This window comes from Melospiza melodia, chromosome 10 (assembly GCF_035770615.1).
Source record: "Melospiza melodia melodia isolate bMelMel2 chromosome 10, bMelMel2.pri, whole genome shotgun sequence".
In the NCBI taxonomy this organism is placed as follows: domain Eukaryota; kingdom Metazoa; phylum Chordata; class Aves; order Passeriformes; family Passerellidae; genus Melospiza; species Melospiza melodia.
In genome coordinates this window covers 22239078-22257197 of record NC_086203.1, presented here as the reverse complement: position 1 = coordinate 22257197, position 18120 = coordinate 22239078, and the positions used below count along the sequence as shown (strand labels likewise).

Genomic DNA, 18120 nt, shown 5'->3' with positions numbered 1-18120 from the left:
CCAAGCTCTCCATGTTCCGGTGGTTTCTATTGCCGCGAGCACCGGCAATAAAGGCAGCCGTGTGCAGGTGACGGTGTGGTGATATTGGGGACAGCGCTGCCCGGCTGTGGGGGGTGGGCTCGGTCTGGGGAGGGGGTCGAGGAGTGGCGGGGCCGGGTCTGTCCTGCACTCCACTCGTGTCTCCCCAAGGGATGCACTCGCATCCCCACAGCAGCTGCGGGGGGAGCCTGGGGGTGATGCCGCGCCGCCGTCCCCGCGCTTTTCCCGCCTGTCCACGCGCGCCCGCGGTCACGCGTGTCCCCCCCCTTCCCCTACCGCGGCCGAGCCGCCCCCTCCCATTGGCAGCGGCCGCGTCTGCCCGCCCTCACCGTGACGTCAGCGCTGTCCGGCGGCGCCGCGCCGGGAGGAGTCGCCGCTGCTCCGCCGCGGGGCCCGGGGCCGGGGCCGTCGGTAAGGGCGGGCCGGGGCGGGGGCGGCGTGCCCACGCGCGGAGGAAGTCGTCCCCACGCGGGACACTGAGTAGCGGCGGCGGAGCTGCGCATCACCCGCGCCACGCAGCTCCGCTCCCACGCGTGTCCCGCCCGCCGCCGCTGTGCCGGCTGGCTGGCGCGGGGAATGGCGGTGGGGACCCCCCCGAGCACCCACGCGTGTGTCTGGAGCCCTCCCGCCGCCTGCCCGCCCCGCACCCGCCCATGGGCGGGCATCGGGAGGGTCCCAGCGCGTTCCCCCACTGGGACAATCTACGCCGAAACTCCTGCGTCGCACAGCTTGTTCCCATCACCCCGGGATGACAACCACCGCCCCGTAGCACCCTGTCATGCCCGTGTCCCCATGCCATCCCAGCAGGCTGACAGCCTGTCCCCACTCGTGTCACAGGTGGGAGTGGGTGGCCCTACAGGGCACCATGCCGCTGGGGCAGGATGGGCCCAGCTGGAAGAAGAGGATCGAGGATATTCAGCGGATCTATGATTTCCGAGATGTCCTGGGCACGTGAGTTGCAGACTGGGGTGACACGCCAGTGACAGTGACTTGTGGTGATGGGTCTGGCCCCTCAGGTTTTGCCCAACCTTCCATATGGAACCAGCTCAAATCCTTGCCCAAGGTGGGACTTGCATTTGAGGGGACATGCTGTGGGGCACAGATGCCACGTCCCTCTGGCACTGGCTGGTTCTTGGGCTGTGCTGAGGGTACCTGAGGGTGGTCCCTGGCTGGCAGAGGGGTTCCTGGCAGTGCCCACGGCATGGTAAGGCTCTTAGGCTGGATTAGCAGGTTAATTATGTCAGGGCTTAGAGCCCAGCACAGTGCGGACACACTGCCTGTCCCTCCTGTCTCTTCCCCACCTGAGCACTGCCAACAGCTCTGGCTGGCTCCTGGGTGTCCCTGGGTGCTCCAGGATGGCACAGCAGAGGGATACTGCAGCACACATGGGGGCTCGGCCCCAGCACGGCTCGACCTCAGTAACACCAGAGCCTTACCCTGCCTGATTTGGGGATGGCGCAGCCACCCTGGGAGGGCGGAGGGTTCCAGGCATCCTATCGCTGGCAGGGCCCATGTCCGGCCATCCCAGCCAGCCGCTCCTGCTTGCTTTTCTTCTATAAATAGCTGGACTTTCTGCCTGTCGCCATGACAATCGTGGCACGGCGGCATCGGCAGCTCCGCTCCGGCTGTGGCCGCCGTGCCCTGCTCATCCCTCACCCCCCCAGGGGGGCCTTCTCCGAGGTGGTCCTGGCGGAGGAGAAGGCGACGCGGAAGCTCGTGGCCATCAAGTGCATTGCAAAGAAGGCACTGGAGGGAAAGGAGACCAGCATTGAGAACGAGATTGCCGTCCTCCACAAGTAGGAGCCGTCCCAGCACCGGGGTGGGGGTTTCACTCTGTGCCCCCCACCCGGCACAGCCCCTCAGTGCCAGCACTCATCGCTGCGTGTTATTGCCAGTGCCCAAAATAGCCAGCGGCGCGTGATGACCTGCGGCACGGAGCCTGGCTGCTCCCTGTCCCCCGGGGGCTGGCGTGGGGGCAGCCCGGTGCCCTCTCACCACCCCCTGTGCCCCCCCCTGCAGAATCAAGCACCCCAATATCGTGGCCTTGGATGACATCTACGAGAGTGGCACCCACCTCTACCTCATCATGCAGCTGTGAGTGACGTTGTGGGGCTCCTGAGGGGCGGGGGGGCCGTGCTGACAGGTGCTGCCCATCCCTGCAGGGTCTCGGGGGGGGAGCTCTTTGACCGCATTGTGGAGAAGGGTTTCTACACGGAGCGCGACGCCAGCGCCCTGATCCGGCAGATCCTCGACGCCGTCAAATACCTGCACGACATGGGCATCGTCCACCGTGACCTGAAGGTGAGCAGCTGAGGGGACACACACAGCACTGTCATGGCACCAGGCAGCAGGAGACCCCAGTGTCACCCCTCCCTCTGCCCTCCTCTCCTCACAGCCCGAGAACCTGCTCTACTACAGCATGGATGAGGACTCCAAGATCATGATCAGCGACTTCGGGCTGTCCAAGATTGAGGGCTGTGGCAGTGTCATGTCCACAGCCTGTGGCACCCCTGGCTATGTGGGTGAGCGCCTGCCACGGGCTGCCACCACCCTAGGTGTGGGGTTGGGATCCCCACACAGGCTGGGGTTCCCCCTCACTGCTGCCTTCTCCCCCAGCCCCTGAGGTGCTAGCACAGAAGCCCTACAGCAAAGCAGTGGATTGCTGGTCCATCGGAGTCATCGCCTACATCCTGTATGTATCCCCCCTCCCACTCTCTCCCCTCCTGGAGGCCTGGCACCTTGGGGCTGGCTGGGACCAGCAGCCCCCTCTCCACTGCCCCTCTAGGCTCTGTGGTTACCCCCCTTTCTATGATGAGAACGATGCCAAGCTCTTTGAGCAGATCCTGCAGGCAGAGTACGAGTTTGATTCACCCTACTGGGATGATATCTCAGACTCAGGTGAGCTGAGACCACCAGGGCAGTGGGGCCTATGAGCCTGGTGTGGCTTCACAGTACCCAGAGGAATAGAGGACACTCAGAGCTGCTCCATGCTCTGTTGCAGCCAAGGACTTTATCCAGCACCTGATGGAGAAGGACCCTGCCAAGCGATTCACCTGTGAGCAAGCCCTGCAGCATCCCTGGTAATGGGGAGACCTATTGCTGTCTGCCCCCCTCTCCAGCTCCCCCCACAGCAGCCATGGGATAGGGGTGCCTTGGCTGACTTCTCTCTTGCTCCAGGATTGCCGGGGACACAGCCCTGGACAAGAACATCCACCAGTCAGTGAGCGAGCAGATCAAGAAGAATTTTGCAAAGAGCAAGTGGAAGGTGAGTGTGGGGTGCTGGTGGGTGCCAGGGGGTGCAGCAGCCCCTCAGGCACCCCATACCAGCTGACACTGGGGTCAGTAGCAAGCTTTCAATGCCACGGCGGTGGTGAGGCACATGAGAAAGCTGCAGCTGGGAACCAGCCAGGACATCCCTGGGCAGACAACTCCCACGAGCCCTGGCGAACCGTTGGTTGGAGGGACCAGCAATGGTGAGCCCCGAACCCCCTATCCCCATCCCAGACCCCTCAAGGCTGCCACCTGGATCTCACCCTGTTCCTCCCTGCAGGGTCAGAGTGTGGGCGCCCACCCCCAAGCAGAGCTCAGCGTCTCCCACCAGACTGAGCACGGCCCCACACAGCTGCCTCCAAGGGGGCCCAAGGGGGTCCAGCCATGTGGGGTGGGGGGCTCTGCAGTGCAGGAGCAGGGGAGATAGTGTGCAGGCACCCTGCTTGGCTTGTCCTGCTTATGTGGAGCTGCCCCCACTGCAGCCTCAGAGCAGAGTTCTGCGTCGGGGCAGGAGCACACCACAGAGCTCCCCAGCTTGGGGCTTTGTCCCAGGCCCCTTCCCACACCCCTTCCCTCCCTCCACACCTGGCCTGGCACTGTCTCACACCCCCAACCCCAGCATGTTCAAGGACAATTTTCCAAATGGATGTTTCTATTTTATTGCTTGTAATAAAGACAAGAGGCCAAAGGTGCTTGGCTCAGCTCTGCACTGAGGGAGCTGGACACAGCCCTGACCCCTCCAGCTTCACTGCCCAGGGCAGCAGCTTCCCCCATGCACACAGTGGGCAAGCACCAGGCAGCTGCCCACACCCCTCCATCCCAGGCTGGCAGCAGGTGCAGTGTCCCACTCAAGTCTCTGTTCCTCCTGGGGTGTCCCTAGAGGAACCCACCCCCATGGCTGTCCCAGCCTCAGCTCTCAGGCCTGATGCTGGCTGCCAGCTGGCTTCTGGCCCTTGCGGAGGTCAGCACAGAACAGGACCTGGAATGGGGAGATGATGGGGTGGGCATGGCTTGGGGTGGAGGACAAGGGTGCCAGGAAGGGGGGATACTCACTGCCTGTGCCCAGCCAGCACGAGGGCCCCACAGCTCCCGGAAGAAGTCGCCTGCAGAAAGAGGGTGAACACCAGAGTGAGGGTACACTTGCACCATCCACCATCCCTGAGGGTCCCACATCAGGACGCAGCCCTGCCCTCACCGATCTCCTGGTAGGCGCGGGGGGTGAGGCTCTTGCCGCCCAGCGCCACGCCATAGCGCTGCCGTGCGATTTGCCAGACGTGCGTGTCCACAGGCACCGCCTCCGCCTTGTCCAGGGACAGCAGGCACACACAGTCGGCCACCTGCCACCAGCAGCACCCAGTCAGCCCCCAGTGCAGCTCTCTGCTCCCTGTCCCACCCCCGTCCTGGCACCCACCTTGGCACCTACACCAGGCAGGGCACACAGCACCCTCCTGGCCTCGGCATAGGGCGCGGAGCGGAGCTGGCACAGCCCCTCGGGGCCGAGCCCCTCAGCGATGGCCCGCGCACTGCCGCTGACAAACTTGGCCCGGTAGCCAAAGCCCAGCGCCCGCAGCCGAGCCTCGGCATCAGCACCTGGGGGGGCACAGCACAGGGACGTGAGTGGGCGCAGGCGAGGCCACGGCGATATCACAGCGGCAGCAGCGAGGTGGCGGTGGACCTGTGAGCTCCGAGAGGGACGGGAAGGCATGGAAGGGCCGGGAATCGAGGCAGCAGAGGCGGCGGCCGAAGGCCTGGCAGAGGCGCTCGATCATGGCAGTGATGCGGGAAATGTGGTTGTTGGAGGTGCAGATGAAGGAGAAGAGGCACTCGACGGGGTCCTGCCGCAGCACCCGCACCCCTGCAGGCAGGATGCGGTGAGGGGACGCCGAGCAGGTGCTATGGCCATCCCTTGTAGCTCCGTGGGGCCGCCTCACCTGGGAAGTCTTTGGCCACCTTGCGGAACAGGGGGTCGGCCGCCCCCCAGGCGTGGTACAGGGCCGACAGCCCCACGTCCAGCTGGAAGTAGTCACGCAGGATCCGCTCCGTCTCTGCGGCGTTCAGCTTCGCTGCTTTGGCGGGACACCCATCCCGCTCCTCCTCCTCCTCCTCGCGTTCATCCTCCTCGCCGTACACCGTGTACCAGAGCCGGTCCCCGTCCTGCCGTAGTGTCCAGACGCGGCCCCCTAGCACACCCGTCCACGCCCCCGGGCTGCTCTCCCACCACCTGCCGCACACGGGGGAGTCGGGGCCGGCTCGGACGCGCCGAGCTGGGGCGGGGCACACCCGAGACGCCCGGGCTGGCTCACCGGAAGCTCTGTCCCGAGGAGAGCACCAGGTCCAGGTGCAGCTCGGCCGGCGGGCACGGCAACCAGCGCCACAGGGACGGGCAGGCGGAGGGGGCGTCCCGCAGCTTCATGGGGGCCGGGGAGTAACTGCGCGCCGCTACCCGCGAGGGCGGCGGGTCAAGGTACCGCCCGGCGCTGCGCCTCCAGCTGCCCCACAGCCCGGCCCCACACCTCCCCACAGCGGCCCAGCCCGTGCCCCCGGCCCCGCGCTCCCCACCACAGAGACACCGGCACGGGCGGAGCGCCCGCCGCTCCCGCCCCAGCTTCCGTTCGCGGCCGGAAGCGGGGCCGGTGCCGCCGCACATGCCCGCCCCGCCCCGCTCCCGCTCCCTCCCCGCCCGCAGCGGCCGCGGCTCCGCAGTGGAGGTTTATTTTCTAAGAATCAATAGATTTTTTTCTTCCTTCAAAATAAATACAAACAACGTCCGAGCGCGGGGCCGGCCAGGGGCTGGGCCCAGGGGTGGGGGCAGCACGGGGGTGCGGGGCGCGGGGGGCCGCCCTGGGGCACGGCGGCGGCCAGAACAGCATCCCGGGGAGCGGCGGGCTGGGGGGAGCGGGCACCGGGAATGGGAGAGTGGGGGGGGCACGGGGGACCGGCCCCACCCCTCCCGGTCCCCCGGCCCCCCGTGGGTGCAGGCCAGCTGCACGGGGTGGGGGTCACCGAGCCCCGTTTGCCCTGAGATTCGGCGGGGGAGCGGCCGGCGGAACCGGCTCAGTCGCTCTCGCTGGAGTCGCTGCTCTGCTCGCCCTGCACCTTGTTGCGGTGCTGCATGGCGCGGTGGTAGGCGATCTGCACCGACTTGCGGATGTTGGACTTGCGGCCCTCCAGCATCTTCTCTTTGTCCAGGTCCTGGTTCACCCCCAGAGGCACCAGCTTCGTCCGGGGCAACCACTGCCTGTGGAGAGCGGGGGGCCACCTCGTTTGAGGGTTACAATCGTCTCTGGGGACCCCCCCCAAAGCCCTCGGCCCCCTGGCCTTACCAAGTGCGCTTGTTGTCAAAGAAGAGGACAAGGTAGAGGTGCTCGCGTGCTTCCTGAGTCATCTGCTCCCCCAGCTTCAGCACCTCCAAGGGGGGCACGGGGATGGGGACCCCATGGTGGAACATGCCTTCCCGCGGCATCTTGGGGTCAATGATCTGCAAAACGAGCAGGGGAGGGCTGAGAGGAGAACAGGGACCCCAGGAGCCAGTCTGCAGGGAGGGGACATGGGTTTCGGAGGCCCCGATAACAGGCAGTACTCACCAAGGCCGGGTAGGAGGGGTAGCCCCTGCACTTAGCCCACACCAGGTCCAGGGCATCCAGGGAAGAATCCTCATCCTCAGACAGCCACCCTGTGCCTCGCCCCATGCCCTTACGCACCACTGTACAGGAGGAGAGGGCAGTCAGCTGTGTCCCCCTGGGTGATGGTGCCAGCCATCAGGCACACAGCTGTGCAGCCACACTGCTTACTACAGCCACACTACTTACTGCCATGCCCCACACCTCGTCCTGTGCCCACGGAGTAGGACTCGTTCTCTGTCCCTGATGTGTCCTCACTGCTGTCCTCTGGAAAGTTCACTCGGGAGAAGGAGGGTTTCCCTCTGCCCTGCTTGGAGGGTGTTGTGCTGCGGAGACAGGGAGCAGAGCTATCAGTAGGACTCACATTAAGCTTCCAGAAACTGTTTTCCAGAGGGCCAGGCTGGTAGGACACCAGGGCTTGTGGCCTCCAAATGCCAGCCTTGGTACCGGGAAGGACTTGGCAGGCCTAGCAGGCAGAAAGGTGGGATGGTGCTTCTGCCAGGGTGCAAGCCAGACCCTCACCCAGTTCCACCTGGGAGGACCAGAAGATGTGCCCTCTTCCGAATTAGAGGCGCAGGCAGGAGGCTGCTGGAAGGGCCAATGACAGAACAGCCACTGTGCCAACAGGAATTCCCTAGTTCATGCTTCCTACTAGCCCTTTGCTGCACACTTTCACCTTTAGGTTTCACATTTAAAAAGGCACACACTCCACAGACTTCTAGGGATTAGCAGCTGAGCTGCAGGATGAACAAGATGGGGACCACCAAACGGGGTGCTCATCCAGAAACTCAAGGCTGAGAGCTGCCCACTGCCACCCTGGGCAGCACTGCTGTCAGAGGCAGTACCTGGTGCGGTCTGAGGCAGCACTGCTGCTGCTGCTGCTGCTGGACTCCGAGTCGGAGCTGCTCCGGGGAAGATTGCAGTCATTGCGGTACACCAGGAAGCTCTTCTTCACGGGCTGGTTCCCGCTGCTGAAACCGTTGGCTGGCAGGTCTGAAAAACACCCCAACAAAGAGCATTACCACTGCACCAGAGCCTGCCACGTGCTGCCAGTGGGAGCACAGGTGCCCAGCTGCACTCACCCATGGTAGCATCCTCCGTGGATTTGTCACTGTCACTGTCAGAGCTGGAGCTGGGCCGCGGGCTCCGCCCTCGCTTCCTCTGCCGCTGGGAGGACCCCATTATTGGGAGCTGGGGGGGCCCAATGGGGCTGCTCCCATGCCCAGGAGGGATCTGGCTGTCTCGATTCTTTGGGGGGCGTCCTGGACGTTTTGGAGGGCCTGCAGTTTTAGGGTTCTTCTTGGAGAAGAGCACAGAGGTCCTCCTGCCAACTTCATGCGCTGGGGTAGAAGAAGAATTGGGACCCAGACCTGAAGAAGGAGAAGGTGTCAGCTGCAGCCCTGATGGCAGGGACTGCATGGCAGTGGTATCACAAAACAGCTTTGTTTCTGGGGAACATTATCTCAGAAGATCCTCCCTCACTATAGGAAGACCCTGCTTTTTCCATGATTAGATGACAGGACTGGGATGCAGAGGTGGCAAATGCCCAGTGACACATGGTAGCTCTGCCTGGTGCTTTTGCTGTGCTACCCACAGAGCCCAGCTCACCATCTCCATCCAGGGAGCTGGCAGCTGGCCTGTTTGATTCAGCCCTGGGAGAGCATTTGGAGTTCAGCAGTCACTGCTGCTGCAACTCCCTCCCATGCCCTCTGGCAGGAAGGGACACTAAAGGCAGCCTGCTCCATAATGCCCCTAGAAACCAGGCACTGTGGCCAAGCTGGTAGGTCCTATCAGAAGGAAACAATCCACCTCATGCCCCACACCACACAGCTGGAACTGTGATCTCTGGAACAGCATCCAGTTCTTTGGCTGACAAAGAGATGAATTCACCAGGTCACTGCTGACCGCAGCTGTGAATACCAACAACCTGACAACCCTCCCCAGGGGCAAACATATCAGGCTGTGGCTGTTCCAGACACAGGACATGGCCTCCTTCATCCAATCCCCCCTGCTTGGCTGGCACAGCTCACCACAAACTATCCAGTGAGCATGCTGGGAGGGAGCCCAGGGAGACACAGACATCACACTCAGCACTCACCCCTGTGGGAGGCACTACAGGCAAGGAGGAGTCCCCACAGGGGGATGTGGGATAAGGGACTGTCCCACAAGAGGCCACCTGCCTCATTCCCACGGAGGAGTGAAGAGCAAGGTGTGTGTGGGGAGCTGCCCACACAGTCCTCCTGCCTAAGGAGGCAGCTGCCAGGGCAGCCTCTCCACAGACAGGCCTGTCCAGAGGCAGCTCTCCATGGCTCCTCAGACTGGCAGTTCTGGAGGGAGTATTACCTTTGCCAGTCTCCTGGCTGCTGCTCTCCTCTGCAGCACTGTCTGTCTGCAGGTCCTTCTCGCAGGGGTTGTGGGACTGCAGGACTCCCCTGGCAGAGGAGCTGTGCCGCTCCAGCCCCTCCCGGCCCAGGTCCCGCGGGTGAGCGAGCTTCCGCCGCAGCACTGTGATCTCCTTCTTGATCATCTTGGCCCGGCGGGACCGTCCAATGCTCTGCTTGCCGGCGTTGACCTCGTCCAGCCGCTCCAGCAGGATCTTCAGCTGCTCCTCCAACGGCAGGTGCTTCTGATTCTCTGAGAGCAGCAGCCGCACATCTTCTGGGGAAACAAAGAGGAGCAGATGGATTAAAGAAATCGGGAACTCCAGTGGAGCTCCTCTACCTGAAAGGGCATGAGGCAATCCAGGTTCTCTGCAGGGGAGAAGGAGGAAGGAGCTGACATGGCACCAAACACTTGTGGACCCTTTAGGGAAGTTAACCTAAAAGACCAAGAGAAGGAGCCCTGTGGGAACTCAGCCAGTTGGGGAAAGCCGTCTGATCAGCAGTGTGGAGAATACTGGGGTTCACATTGTCTGGAACAAGGAGGCAACAGGAAAGAAAGGACACACAGACAAACCACTGCCTAGAACCAACCCAATGGGGCTGATAAGTACCTGGCTAGCAAAACCACCCCAGGTCTCCAGGGAGTGGGGACACACAGCCCAACATGTGACAACCTCCCAGAAGAGGCAGCTCAGACTCTTGGGTGCCTTGACTCTGCCCAGGCTTTACCTTTTAGTAGCCCTCGTACCCCAGGGCAGGGACCGAATACCCACCGTCCTCAATGTCTTGGATCTGAGCCTCTTCCACTGTGACACAGTGGGGGAAGTGCATGCCTGTCTCGAAGTCAATGCCCATCTTCTCTGCCTGCCGGCGAGCCTGCCGCAGCACAGCACCTCCCTGCTCCCGCAGGCGGATGGCTGCCCTGTAGAAGATCGTATCTTTGGCATTGTATTTCAAACAGTTGTTAATGATCAGGTTGAAATCCTCCTCAAAGTCATCGAAATTCAGATAGCGATAGGCTTCTAGATTTTGCTTCATTGTCTGAAAATCCATTGGCTTCTTGATGTGATCCAGGTAGTCTGGGACCTGCATGAGGAAAGAGCCAGAGGTAAGAGCCCAGGAGCCACAGTTAGCAGTACCTGCTCCAAGAAAACAGTTGTTAGAGGAATCAGGTATCACTCCCTGTGCTCTGCCCAAATGCACATCGGGGAATGCCGTCTGCTTTTGCAGCTTAAGGAACAGCAACGCCTCCGGACTGGAAGCCCATGTGCTGTGCTCAACCTGTTAGAGCGGATATGCACTCCGAAGCATTTTTACAGCTCCAGCACACATGCCAGCATCCTGTCCTCAACTCCTGCCTGCAGGCAGCTGGGATCCAGTATGCTACATGTTATTCCCTGGAGAGGGTGCTGCAAGTGCAGCCCCAGGGGTGAAGGTGAGTGCAGAAAGGTAAAATAGAGCCATCCAGGTGGCAAGTGAGATGGTGCAGCCTTCCTCCCCATCTGCTAAGAAACCTCCATGCTGACCTGCTGCCAGAACCTTGCAGAGACCATGTGGACTTTTGCCATGCTCCTAGGCAGGGACTCAGTGACAGTCTCAGGAATTCTCTCTCCTGCCTGCAGCAGTGACAGTCTAAGGGTCAAACCCATCTCTGTGCTGTGCTCAGTCATCTAGCAGAGGCCTTCACAAGAGGACAGGTAAGAGCACAATGACTGCTAAGGGCTGGCACTTTGCCTTCCCCAGTGGGAATCCCCAACTGCTCACAGACCCTGGGGTGTCACCAGTAACACACACAGAGGAAGAGTCAAGCGCTGTGCCCCAGCTGTCACCAACTCAGCTGTTCTGCATTTGGCTCACCCAGGAGGGGCACTGCTGCACACCCCCTCTGGTGAGCGAGTGATGCTGCCGTGAGCCAGCACCAGGCTGCTCAGGGTTCTTCTGGACCAGAACGCACCCTGGGCAGCCCTTGGCATGAGCAAGGGGCAAGTTTGAGTGAAGTAGAAATCTGGGGAGGGGGTTCTTACTTCGTAGTTTTCTGTTACCTCAGACAGAGGGACCGGCTCACTGAAGATGTTGCCCGTGTCTTTCTCCTGCAGCTGCTCAAGCGTCTTGCGGAGGAGGATGAGGAAGGGGGTCAGCTGCATTTCCAGTGCCACCTGCTGCACTTTGATCTGAAACAAAGAACAGAGCGGGGCTGAGCCCCTGGCCCTAGCCAGGCAGTGGGGACTGTCCCCAGGGAGCAGCAGTGCAGCCCTGCAGGACAGCAACCCCTCTCCTCTCCTTGCTGAGGGGTAGGGAGCGCCCCTCAGCCCCGTTTGTGGGAGCAGAGGTGAAACACCGGCTCCAGCACCTGTGCGTCCCACCTGTGCCTTGCAGAGCAGCCACCTTTGCTCGGAGCCATCGGAGCAGAGCGCAGCACAGCCGAGGGGACCCCGGCACACCTGAGCACCCTAAGGAGCCCCTGCTGATGCCCACCCCAGCCGCTCCCCAAGGAGGGGCAGTCGTTACCGTCTCTCTCTTGAGCTTCTCCCGCTTGCGTATCAGCTCCACCAGCAAGCGCGCACGCTCGAGGTCATGGCGCAGGCGCTGCCATGACTTCAGCTGTTCCTTCAGGGCCCAGTTCTTATCCTCAGTGTCTCTCTGTGGGAACATCAGAGACCATGAGCTGATAGAAGATGTGCTCCCATCTCCACCTTCCTGACTGTGTGCTGGGGCTCTTCTCTGGCAAAGGGAACCACCTGCTGGTGCAGCAAAGGTCACAGCTCCTTTTTTGTAACCTAGGCAGGTGATTCAGTCTCACCTCTGGCAAGAGCTAAATACTTGCCCTTTGGTCATCAAGCCTTAGGATGTCAGGAGGTGAACATCCTCAGACTCTAGAAACACTCTTCCTAACATGACCGACTGACTGCCTGCAGCTGCCCAAGAGGTCTGTGCTACTGCTCACAGCTCTGACAAAGTGCAACAGCTCAAAAAGGGAACAACAGCTCTACTTGCTTTCATTTTTGGAGCACCAAAAAAATTACAGCTTTTATCCTGCCACAGCCAAAACTGAGCAGAAGCAGCCTCAACTCTTCTCCAGCAAAAATAATAGGAGCAGACAAAGGTAGGAGAAAACCCTGCCCAGTCACAGTCATCAGAGGGCTCAGAAAGATTTACAGCTCAGATGGGGAGCCAGAAGAAAAAATCTTCCTCTCTGGCACCAGATTTCACATCTGTGAAGTGCTGACTGTGGGCTGGAAGCAGCACCCAGAAGGAGCACTCTTGGAGCAGTATCAGAAGCTAGAAGAGAGGCCTTGGTTCAGTCCAGACTGTTTCTAGAGATCCCTGGCCATCTCTCTCAACACTGCCTGGCACAGTGGCCTGATATTAGAGCCATTTCTGACAGGTTTGCCATCACTACTGGCTAAATGCAGGCACAAGAAAGGAAATACCTTCAGCGTGGCAGCTTGAGAGGGCAGGATTCCCTTCGTGTGGCAGGCTGCCAGGGGCGTCGCTGCCTGGCAATTCTCTGAACACTGAGAGCGGAGGAGAAGGTGAAGCAGCAAAAGCAGCTGGGGCTGCCCTTCCCTCGTCTGAAAGCTCATACCCCTGACCCCCATTCTGCACCTGCAGGCATTGCATGCAGCAAAGGCTCCAAGCCCACAGCTCCAAAGGTGCAGGAAGCATGCACACAGCCAGGTTCCCTGCAGCCCCACCAAGCAGCCCTTACCTGGTCGCAGTTTCTCTGTGACTGCAGGTGTGTCTGCAGGCGGCGGAGCAGGGGGACACCATTGCGGGACTGTCTCTTCAGAGTCCAGTAGCTGTGCAGCCTCTGCATGAACTGGCTCTTCCTCTGGATGGTTAAACGGTTTGTAATCTTACTGAGCCTGAGGAAAGGAGAAGAACCACAGAGTCCATCAACAAATCAAGCCTGGTTGCTGCAGGAGAAGCCCCAGCTAGGGACAAGTATCAGCAAGGCCATCCCAGCGGAGCTGAGAAGCTCCTCAGGCAGAGAACATCCTTTTATATGGCAGGACTTTCTGTAACACCAAGTCACACAGCCTAGGCACAACAGAGGATGCCAGGAAATGTGCAGCCTTGCCTCTCCATAACACACTTTTCATTTCTACTTCCTGTCAGCTTTCGGGCAAAGCCTGGGGCAGGTTGGGGTGCAAGACAGCCACACTGGGTGCTGGATCTTTAACAGCTCCCATGGTCCCTGAGACCATGAGTATTATGGTGCTACTGCCCCAAAACCATTATTTACCTGGCTGAGGGCCACTTGCTGTGACAGGGGGGTCTGGCCAAATGCTACCAGAGAAACTCAAACCCTGGCAAAGCAAAGGAGGGAGCAGGATGCATGAGTACAACAGACATCCCATCCAAGACTATCCTGAACAGCCCAGAACACCACAAAAGGGATTGCTTACTTCCTACCACAGCAGATAGTCCGGAGGGGCTGGGACAGCCTTGTTCAGCAGAGTTGGACAGAGATGCCCTGCTAGTAGAGTGACAAAGGGATGAACCCTCAGCATCTGCCCACCTCCCAGGGACAGCTTTTCCCAAAGGATGACCCAACCTGCATCAGCCTCAGCTGAAGAGACTGGGGACAGCAGCCTCATATGCCATCACTGGCCAAGCACAGCTCCCACAGGAAGACGTGGCATTCTGGCAACAGCTCCTGAAGAATAATTAATCCCAATAGGATTCTAGCTCAGTATATTTTTGCTGTGAACGCAATAGCAGCAAGACCCTACAAACTGCCAACATGTTCGCACATAAGAAAAAGAGGCTCTTGCTATGGAGCAAGCCCTGAATGAGCAAAAACATAAGTCTGGGACACAAACAGACCATGGTAAAAAGCCAGCAGCCTTGTGGCAGACCTGTCTCCCCAAGTCACCAGAATGCTGCCCAGACAGCATAACCCATGGCTTCCATGTGCTCCTATCCAAGTGCACAGGAGAGAAGTCTTGAGGGTCTAAGAGTCTTGACAGCGTCCCATGGTCACAGCCCCCCACAGCTCCTGCCGCAGGACTGGTGGCTCACCACTACAAAAGCAAATGCTCCATGCCCAACCTGTGCTCAACTGGGTGTTGCCTGCTGCAGAGTGACAATGAGGTCCAAAAACATCTTAGGATGCCCTTATGCAGCTTTTACATGCTGCTGAGGACATCCAGAGTTATAACGCTGACAAATTCTGCAAGGCTCTTAGATGCTCTTGTTTTGGGATTTGCACGCCAGCCCAACAATCTAACAAGAGCAAAGCACAAAGCAGTTGCAACTGTAACTAGAGGGTGTTTGCACCTTCCCATGAAACCACAGGTTTGGAATGTGACAGAAACATAACCCCTCTTGAGGCCTCACACTGGGGAGTCAGCCTTAGGACCGTGGTGTTCCTTGGCAGGCAGGATCCTGGTGCTCTCCAGCCACCCCTCCTCACAGACAGCTTTCAGCACCCGTGGCTGCCCGGCCCTGCTCCAAGAGGCAGTGCTGAAAGGGAGCAGCAGCTGCTGTGCCTGGCAGAGAGCACTGAGGAAGCCCAGCAAGGAGTACGTGGCTGCTGGGATGGATGAGTTCTGCTCAGCAGAGCACAGGGATCCCGACCCCAAACCTCTCTGCTCCAGAGCCAAAATAACCCCGGGATTAACCCGTTTCCCAGGCCTGAATCACTCCCACACTTCTGTCTTTTGCCTGACGCAGCCTCAGGAGAAAACAGACCTCAGCAGAAAGGAGAGCAGGTCCCTCCTCCTTCCCACCTCGTTTACTCCAGTGCCTGAGGTCAGCGCAACAGGAAAGGAGTGCTGGGAACCTCCAGCTGCTTCCTGACACATCCGGCCAAGTTCACTCTCTACTGTTAAACTAACAGCAGCTATTTCCTGCCATGCCGAGGGCCCAGACACCTTTGCAGGGCAATGCATGGCCCTGTCTCTCTGCAGGACTCCCAGAAGAAACCACCACAGCCCTCTGTGGCAACAAAGTGAGAAGTACCTGCACAAAAGCTAGGGAGGGGAATAGGATAATGCCCACATGGGAAGCAGGACACAAAACATGAAGGAGAAATTTCTCCCCAGTCCAGAGAGGGCAGCAGGTCATACCTGTGAGGGGGGATGCAGGGCACAGAAACCACAGGTGCTGCAGCTCGTTTCTCTGCCAGGATCTTCCGTGCCTTCTTCATCTTGATCCTAGACTTGGCCTTTGCTTTTTTGACTTTCTCAGAACTCCAGCCCTTCCCCTCCTCCTCTTCCTCCTCATCCTCCTCCTCCCCCTCACTGTGGGAGAGGGCGGGCAGCCTGCGCACGGAGCCTGGCGGCGTGTGGATGTCGCAGTAGGCGGTTTTGCGCACACTGAAGGAGGTACCGTTGGCACCCGTCTCCCTGACGGGCTCCATCTTCATGTACAGCCCGGCCTGCTGGGCACAGGTGACATGGAAGGCAGTGTAGCAATTGGCTTTGTGACACTGGATGCAAGCCCCAGAGCCACGCTGCTTGCAAATGTAACAGGTCAGCTTCCAGCGTGCAGGCGGGATGTGCTCGATGCTGTCGATGGGCTCCAGGAAGACGGTGTTGGCAAAGCACACCTCGGGGATCCAGAGGGCACAGACCACGTGTGCCCAGCGCCCATCGTCCGTCTGCTTGAAGGCCCCCCCCTTGTTTGGGCAGAGGGCGCAGTCCACGGCGCGCGAGGGTGACTGCAGGCACCGTCTGCAGAGCCACTGTCCCTCGGGGATGTAGGGCACCCCATAGCACTCCTGGTGCACAGCCAGGTTGCACATGTCGCAGAAGAGGATGACGTTGCTGTTCTGACACTCCCCGTCGTTGCAGATGCAGCAGACGGCGTCCTCATCCACCAAGGCGTTTGGGTCCCCCTTGTTGTGGCTCTCAAAGTAGGACTCCTTCTCTAGGCGGTCCATCAGGTACTCAAAGATCTCCTGGGGAATAGGACTCACGCCTTCGTTCTTCCGCCTCTCGTTCATGATGTCCAGCCAGATGTAATCCTCCTCATCCATGTCGTACTCCACCTCCTCGTCCAGCTCCTCTGCCGACTTCTCAATGTACCTGGAAGGACAGCATTGGAAAGTAAGGGCATGTTTGGAGCTGCTGAGCCCCAGCTCCACGATTTGTCTGTGATTGAGGGAATGTTCAAATGCTCCAGCTGAGCCATAAGCCAAAATAAAGAAACAGGGACAAGGCAGGAATGTGCAGAAGCAAAAGGTGCTACTGCACCCTGACTAGCACAGCGGCACAACAGCAACTTGGAGACAAAACAAAACTGGTCTAAGGAGCAAGGTCAGGCCTTGGAGACTCATCAGTGCAAGGAGGGGGCCTGCATGGGCCACCCAGCAAGTGCCAGTGCTCTGGAGGCAACAGCCTCACAACCAAGACACGATAACCATGCATGGAGGTGCCATGTTTCAGTAATTCCCGTTATGGGGCTCTGTTAACTCCTGCCTGAGGTATTAACTGGGGCCACTGCATCCACCAAATCTCTCACAAAGTACTGTAAGAAAACAATTTAAAAGTATGCCCACAAACAGACAACTCCTACAGGTACACCTTGGTGCTGAAGGGCTCTGAAAATATCTCAGCATACCTCCAAAGAGAGACTGAGAGGCAAAAGGACACATTGGGTTTTGTTTTGATTTTAAGTGCTGTTCCAGCAAGGAAAGAGCACAGCAATCAAACTGCTGGCAATGAGCTAAGCAGCAACTGAGAGCTCTGTAGATTCACAGACCTCTCCGAACTGTGATGTGACACCAGGCAGAGCCCAAGGAGCCTGAAACCACGGAACAGCCACTTCTGTGAGACCTGGAAGAGGCAGACAAAGGCCATTTCCAGGAGCCACAGGCAAGCCACTTGAAGAGAGTGGGGCCAATTCCACCTCCAAACCCTGGGCATGAGCCTAGGAGTCTCCTTGCACCCAGCCACGGACAATACCTGTAGTACGAGGTGGGACGAGGCGGGGCATCAGGGGTGTCCTGCTCCAGCTCTCGGTACACCACCTCGGGCAGCTTGGGGGTAGTGCTGGCCGAAGCGTTGTGGTGATGGTGGTTGGAGTCCTTGCGCTTCTCCTTGTTCTTGTGCTTCCCAGATTTGGGCGGGACGCTCTGCGTCTCCGTGTTCTCCTTATTGCTCCCATTCTCGGGCACCTCCTCGGGAACATCCTCGTCCTCGGACACCACGTCGAGATTATCGAAGATGCTGATGCGGTGGACGCGGCCGTGCAGGTCCACCTCCACCATGCGCTGGGCCTGGGCGTAGGTCATCACCTCTCGGCCGGGCGACTGGGAGGTCTCGGAGGGGCTGGGCGACTGCTTGTTGGCGGCGCGGGCCTGGCGCCCCTTCTTCTTGTGCTTGCGCAGGGGGGTGTGCTGGGGCAGGGGCGGGTTGTCGTGGTCATAGTGGTACAGGTGGTACTCGATCCCGCTGTAGCTCTTGTAGATCTTGCGGCAGGTGCCCACCGGGCACTCGTAGGGCGGCTTGGTGGCCCGCAGGTTGTGGCAGAAGGTCTTCACGTCGAAGTCTACACCCATGGCGGGGCCGCGGGGGGCCGAGGCCGGGCCGGGCCCCCCGCCCCGCCGCCCCCTCCCCGGGCCCCGGCCGCCCTGGCCTGGCTCCCCGCTGCCCGCTCCTTCCCTGCGGCGGCGCTCCCCGGCGCGGGGCCGCGCTCAGCGGGCGGGCGGCTCCATGGGCGGCGGCGGCGGCGGCGGCGGGCCCGGGCCGGCCCCAACAATGGAGCTGCGGCGGCGCCTGGCGCGGGGCGGCCCTGGGTAAAGCGCCGCGCCGCCCTTAGCAACCGCACTTTCGCCACGGCACCGCCGGGCAGCAGCACCG

General features: G+C 60.3%; 3 protein-coding genes across 6 annotated transcripts; 1 reads left to right on the top strand and 2 right to left on the bottom strand.

Annotated features, from left to right (window-relative positions):
- The first annotated feature begins 374 nt into the window (after positions 1-374).
- On the top strand, positions 375-3999 carry CAMK1 (calcium/calmodulin dependent protein kinase I). 2 transcript variants are annotated; one of them, XM_063164836.1, is made up of 12 exons: positions 375-450; positions 877-990; positions 1704-1835; positions 2059-2133; positions 2202-2340; positions 2435-2561; positions 2656-2731; positions 2825-2937; positions 3041-3119; positions 3217-3304; positions 3386-3512; positions 3590-3999. In XM_063164836.1, the coding sequence occupies exons 2-12, from the start codon at positions 905-907 to the stop codon at positions 3643-3645; spliced, it is 1098 nt and encodes a 365-aa protein (XP_063020906.1). In that variant the 5' UTR covers positions 375-450; positions 877-904; the 3' UTR covers positions 3646-3999. The 2 variants fall into 2 exon arrangements, with proteins under 2 accessions (XP_063020906.1, XP_063020905.1); XM_063164835.1 differs by lacking the exon at positions 375-450 and having other exon boundaries at positions 780-990.
- Positions 3944-5852, bottom strand: OGG1 (8-oxoguanine DNA glycosylase). Its single transcript, XM_063164837.1, has 7 exons — positions 5613-5852; positions 5241-5530; positions 4985-5164; positions 4721-4899; positions 4505-4646; positions 4363-4412; positions 3944-4288 (listed from the first exon to the last, which is right to left on the bottom strand). The coding sequence occupies exons 1-7, from the start codon at positions 5720-5722 to the stop codon at positions 4226-4228; spliced, it is 1014 nt and encodes a 337-aa protein (XP_063020907.1). The 5' UTR covers positions 5723-5852; the 3' UTR covers positions 3944-4225.
- A 153-nt stretch (positions 5853-6005) lies between these two features.
- Positions 6006-17846, bottom strand: BRPF1 (bromodomain and PHD finger containing 1). Of its 3 annotated transcripts, none has more exons than XM_063164828.1 (13): positions 17224-17846; positions 15385-16344; positions 13020-13176; positions 11819-11950; positions 11353-11481; positions 10084-10396; positions 9273-9587; positions 8012-8299; positions 7775-7922; positions 7119-7255; positions 6894-7012; positions 6633-6787; positions 6006-6547 (listed from the first exon to the last, which is right to left on the bottom strand). In XM_063164828.1, the coding sequence occupies exons 1-13, from the start codon at positions 17817-17819 to the stop codon at positions 6364-6366; spliced, it is 3633 nt and encodes a 1210-aa protein (XP_063020898.1). In that variant the 5' UTR covers positions 17820-17846; the 3' UTR covers positions 6006-6363. The 3 variants fall into 3 exon arrangements, with proteins under 3 accessions (XP_063020898.1, XP_063020900.1, XP_063020899.1); XM_063164830.1 differs by having other exon boundaries at positions 7134-7255; XM_063164829.1 differs by having other exon boundaries at positions 9273-9584.
- Between the last annotated feature and the right edge of the window lie 274 nt (positions 17847-18120).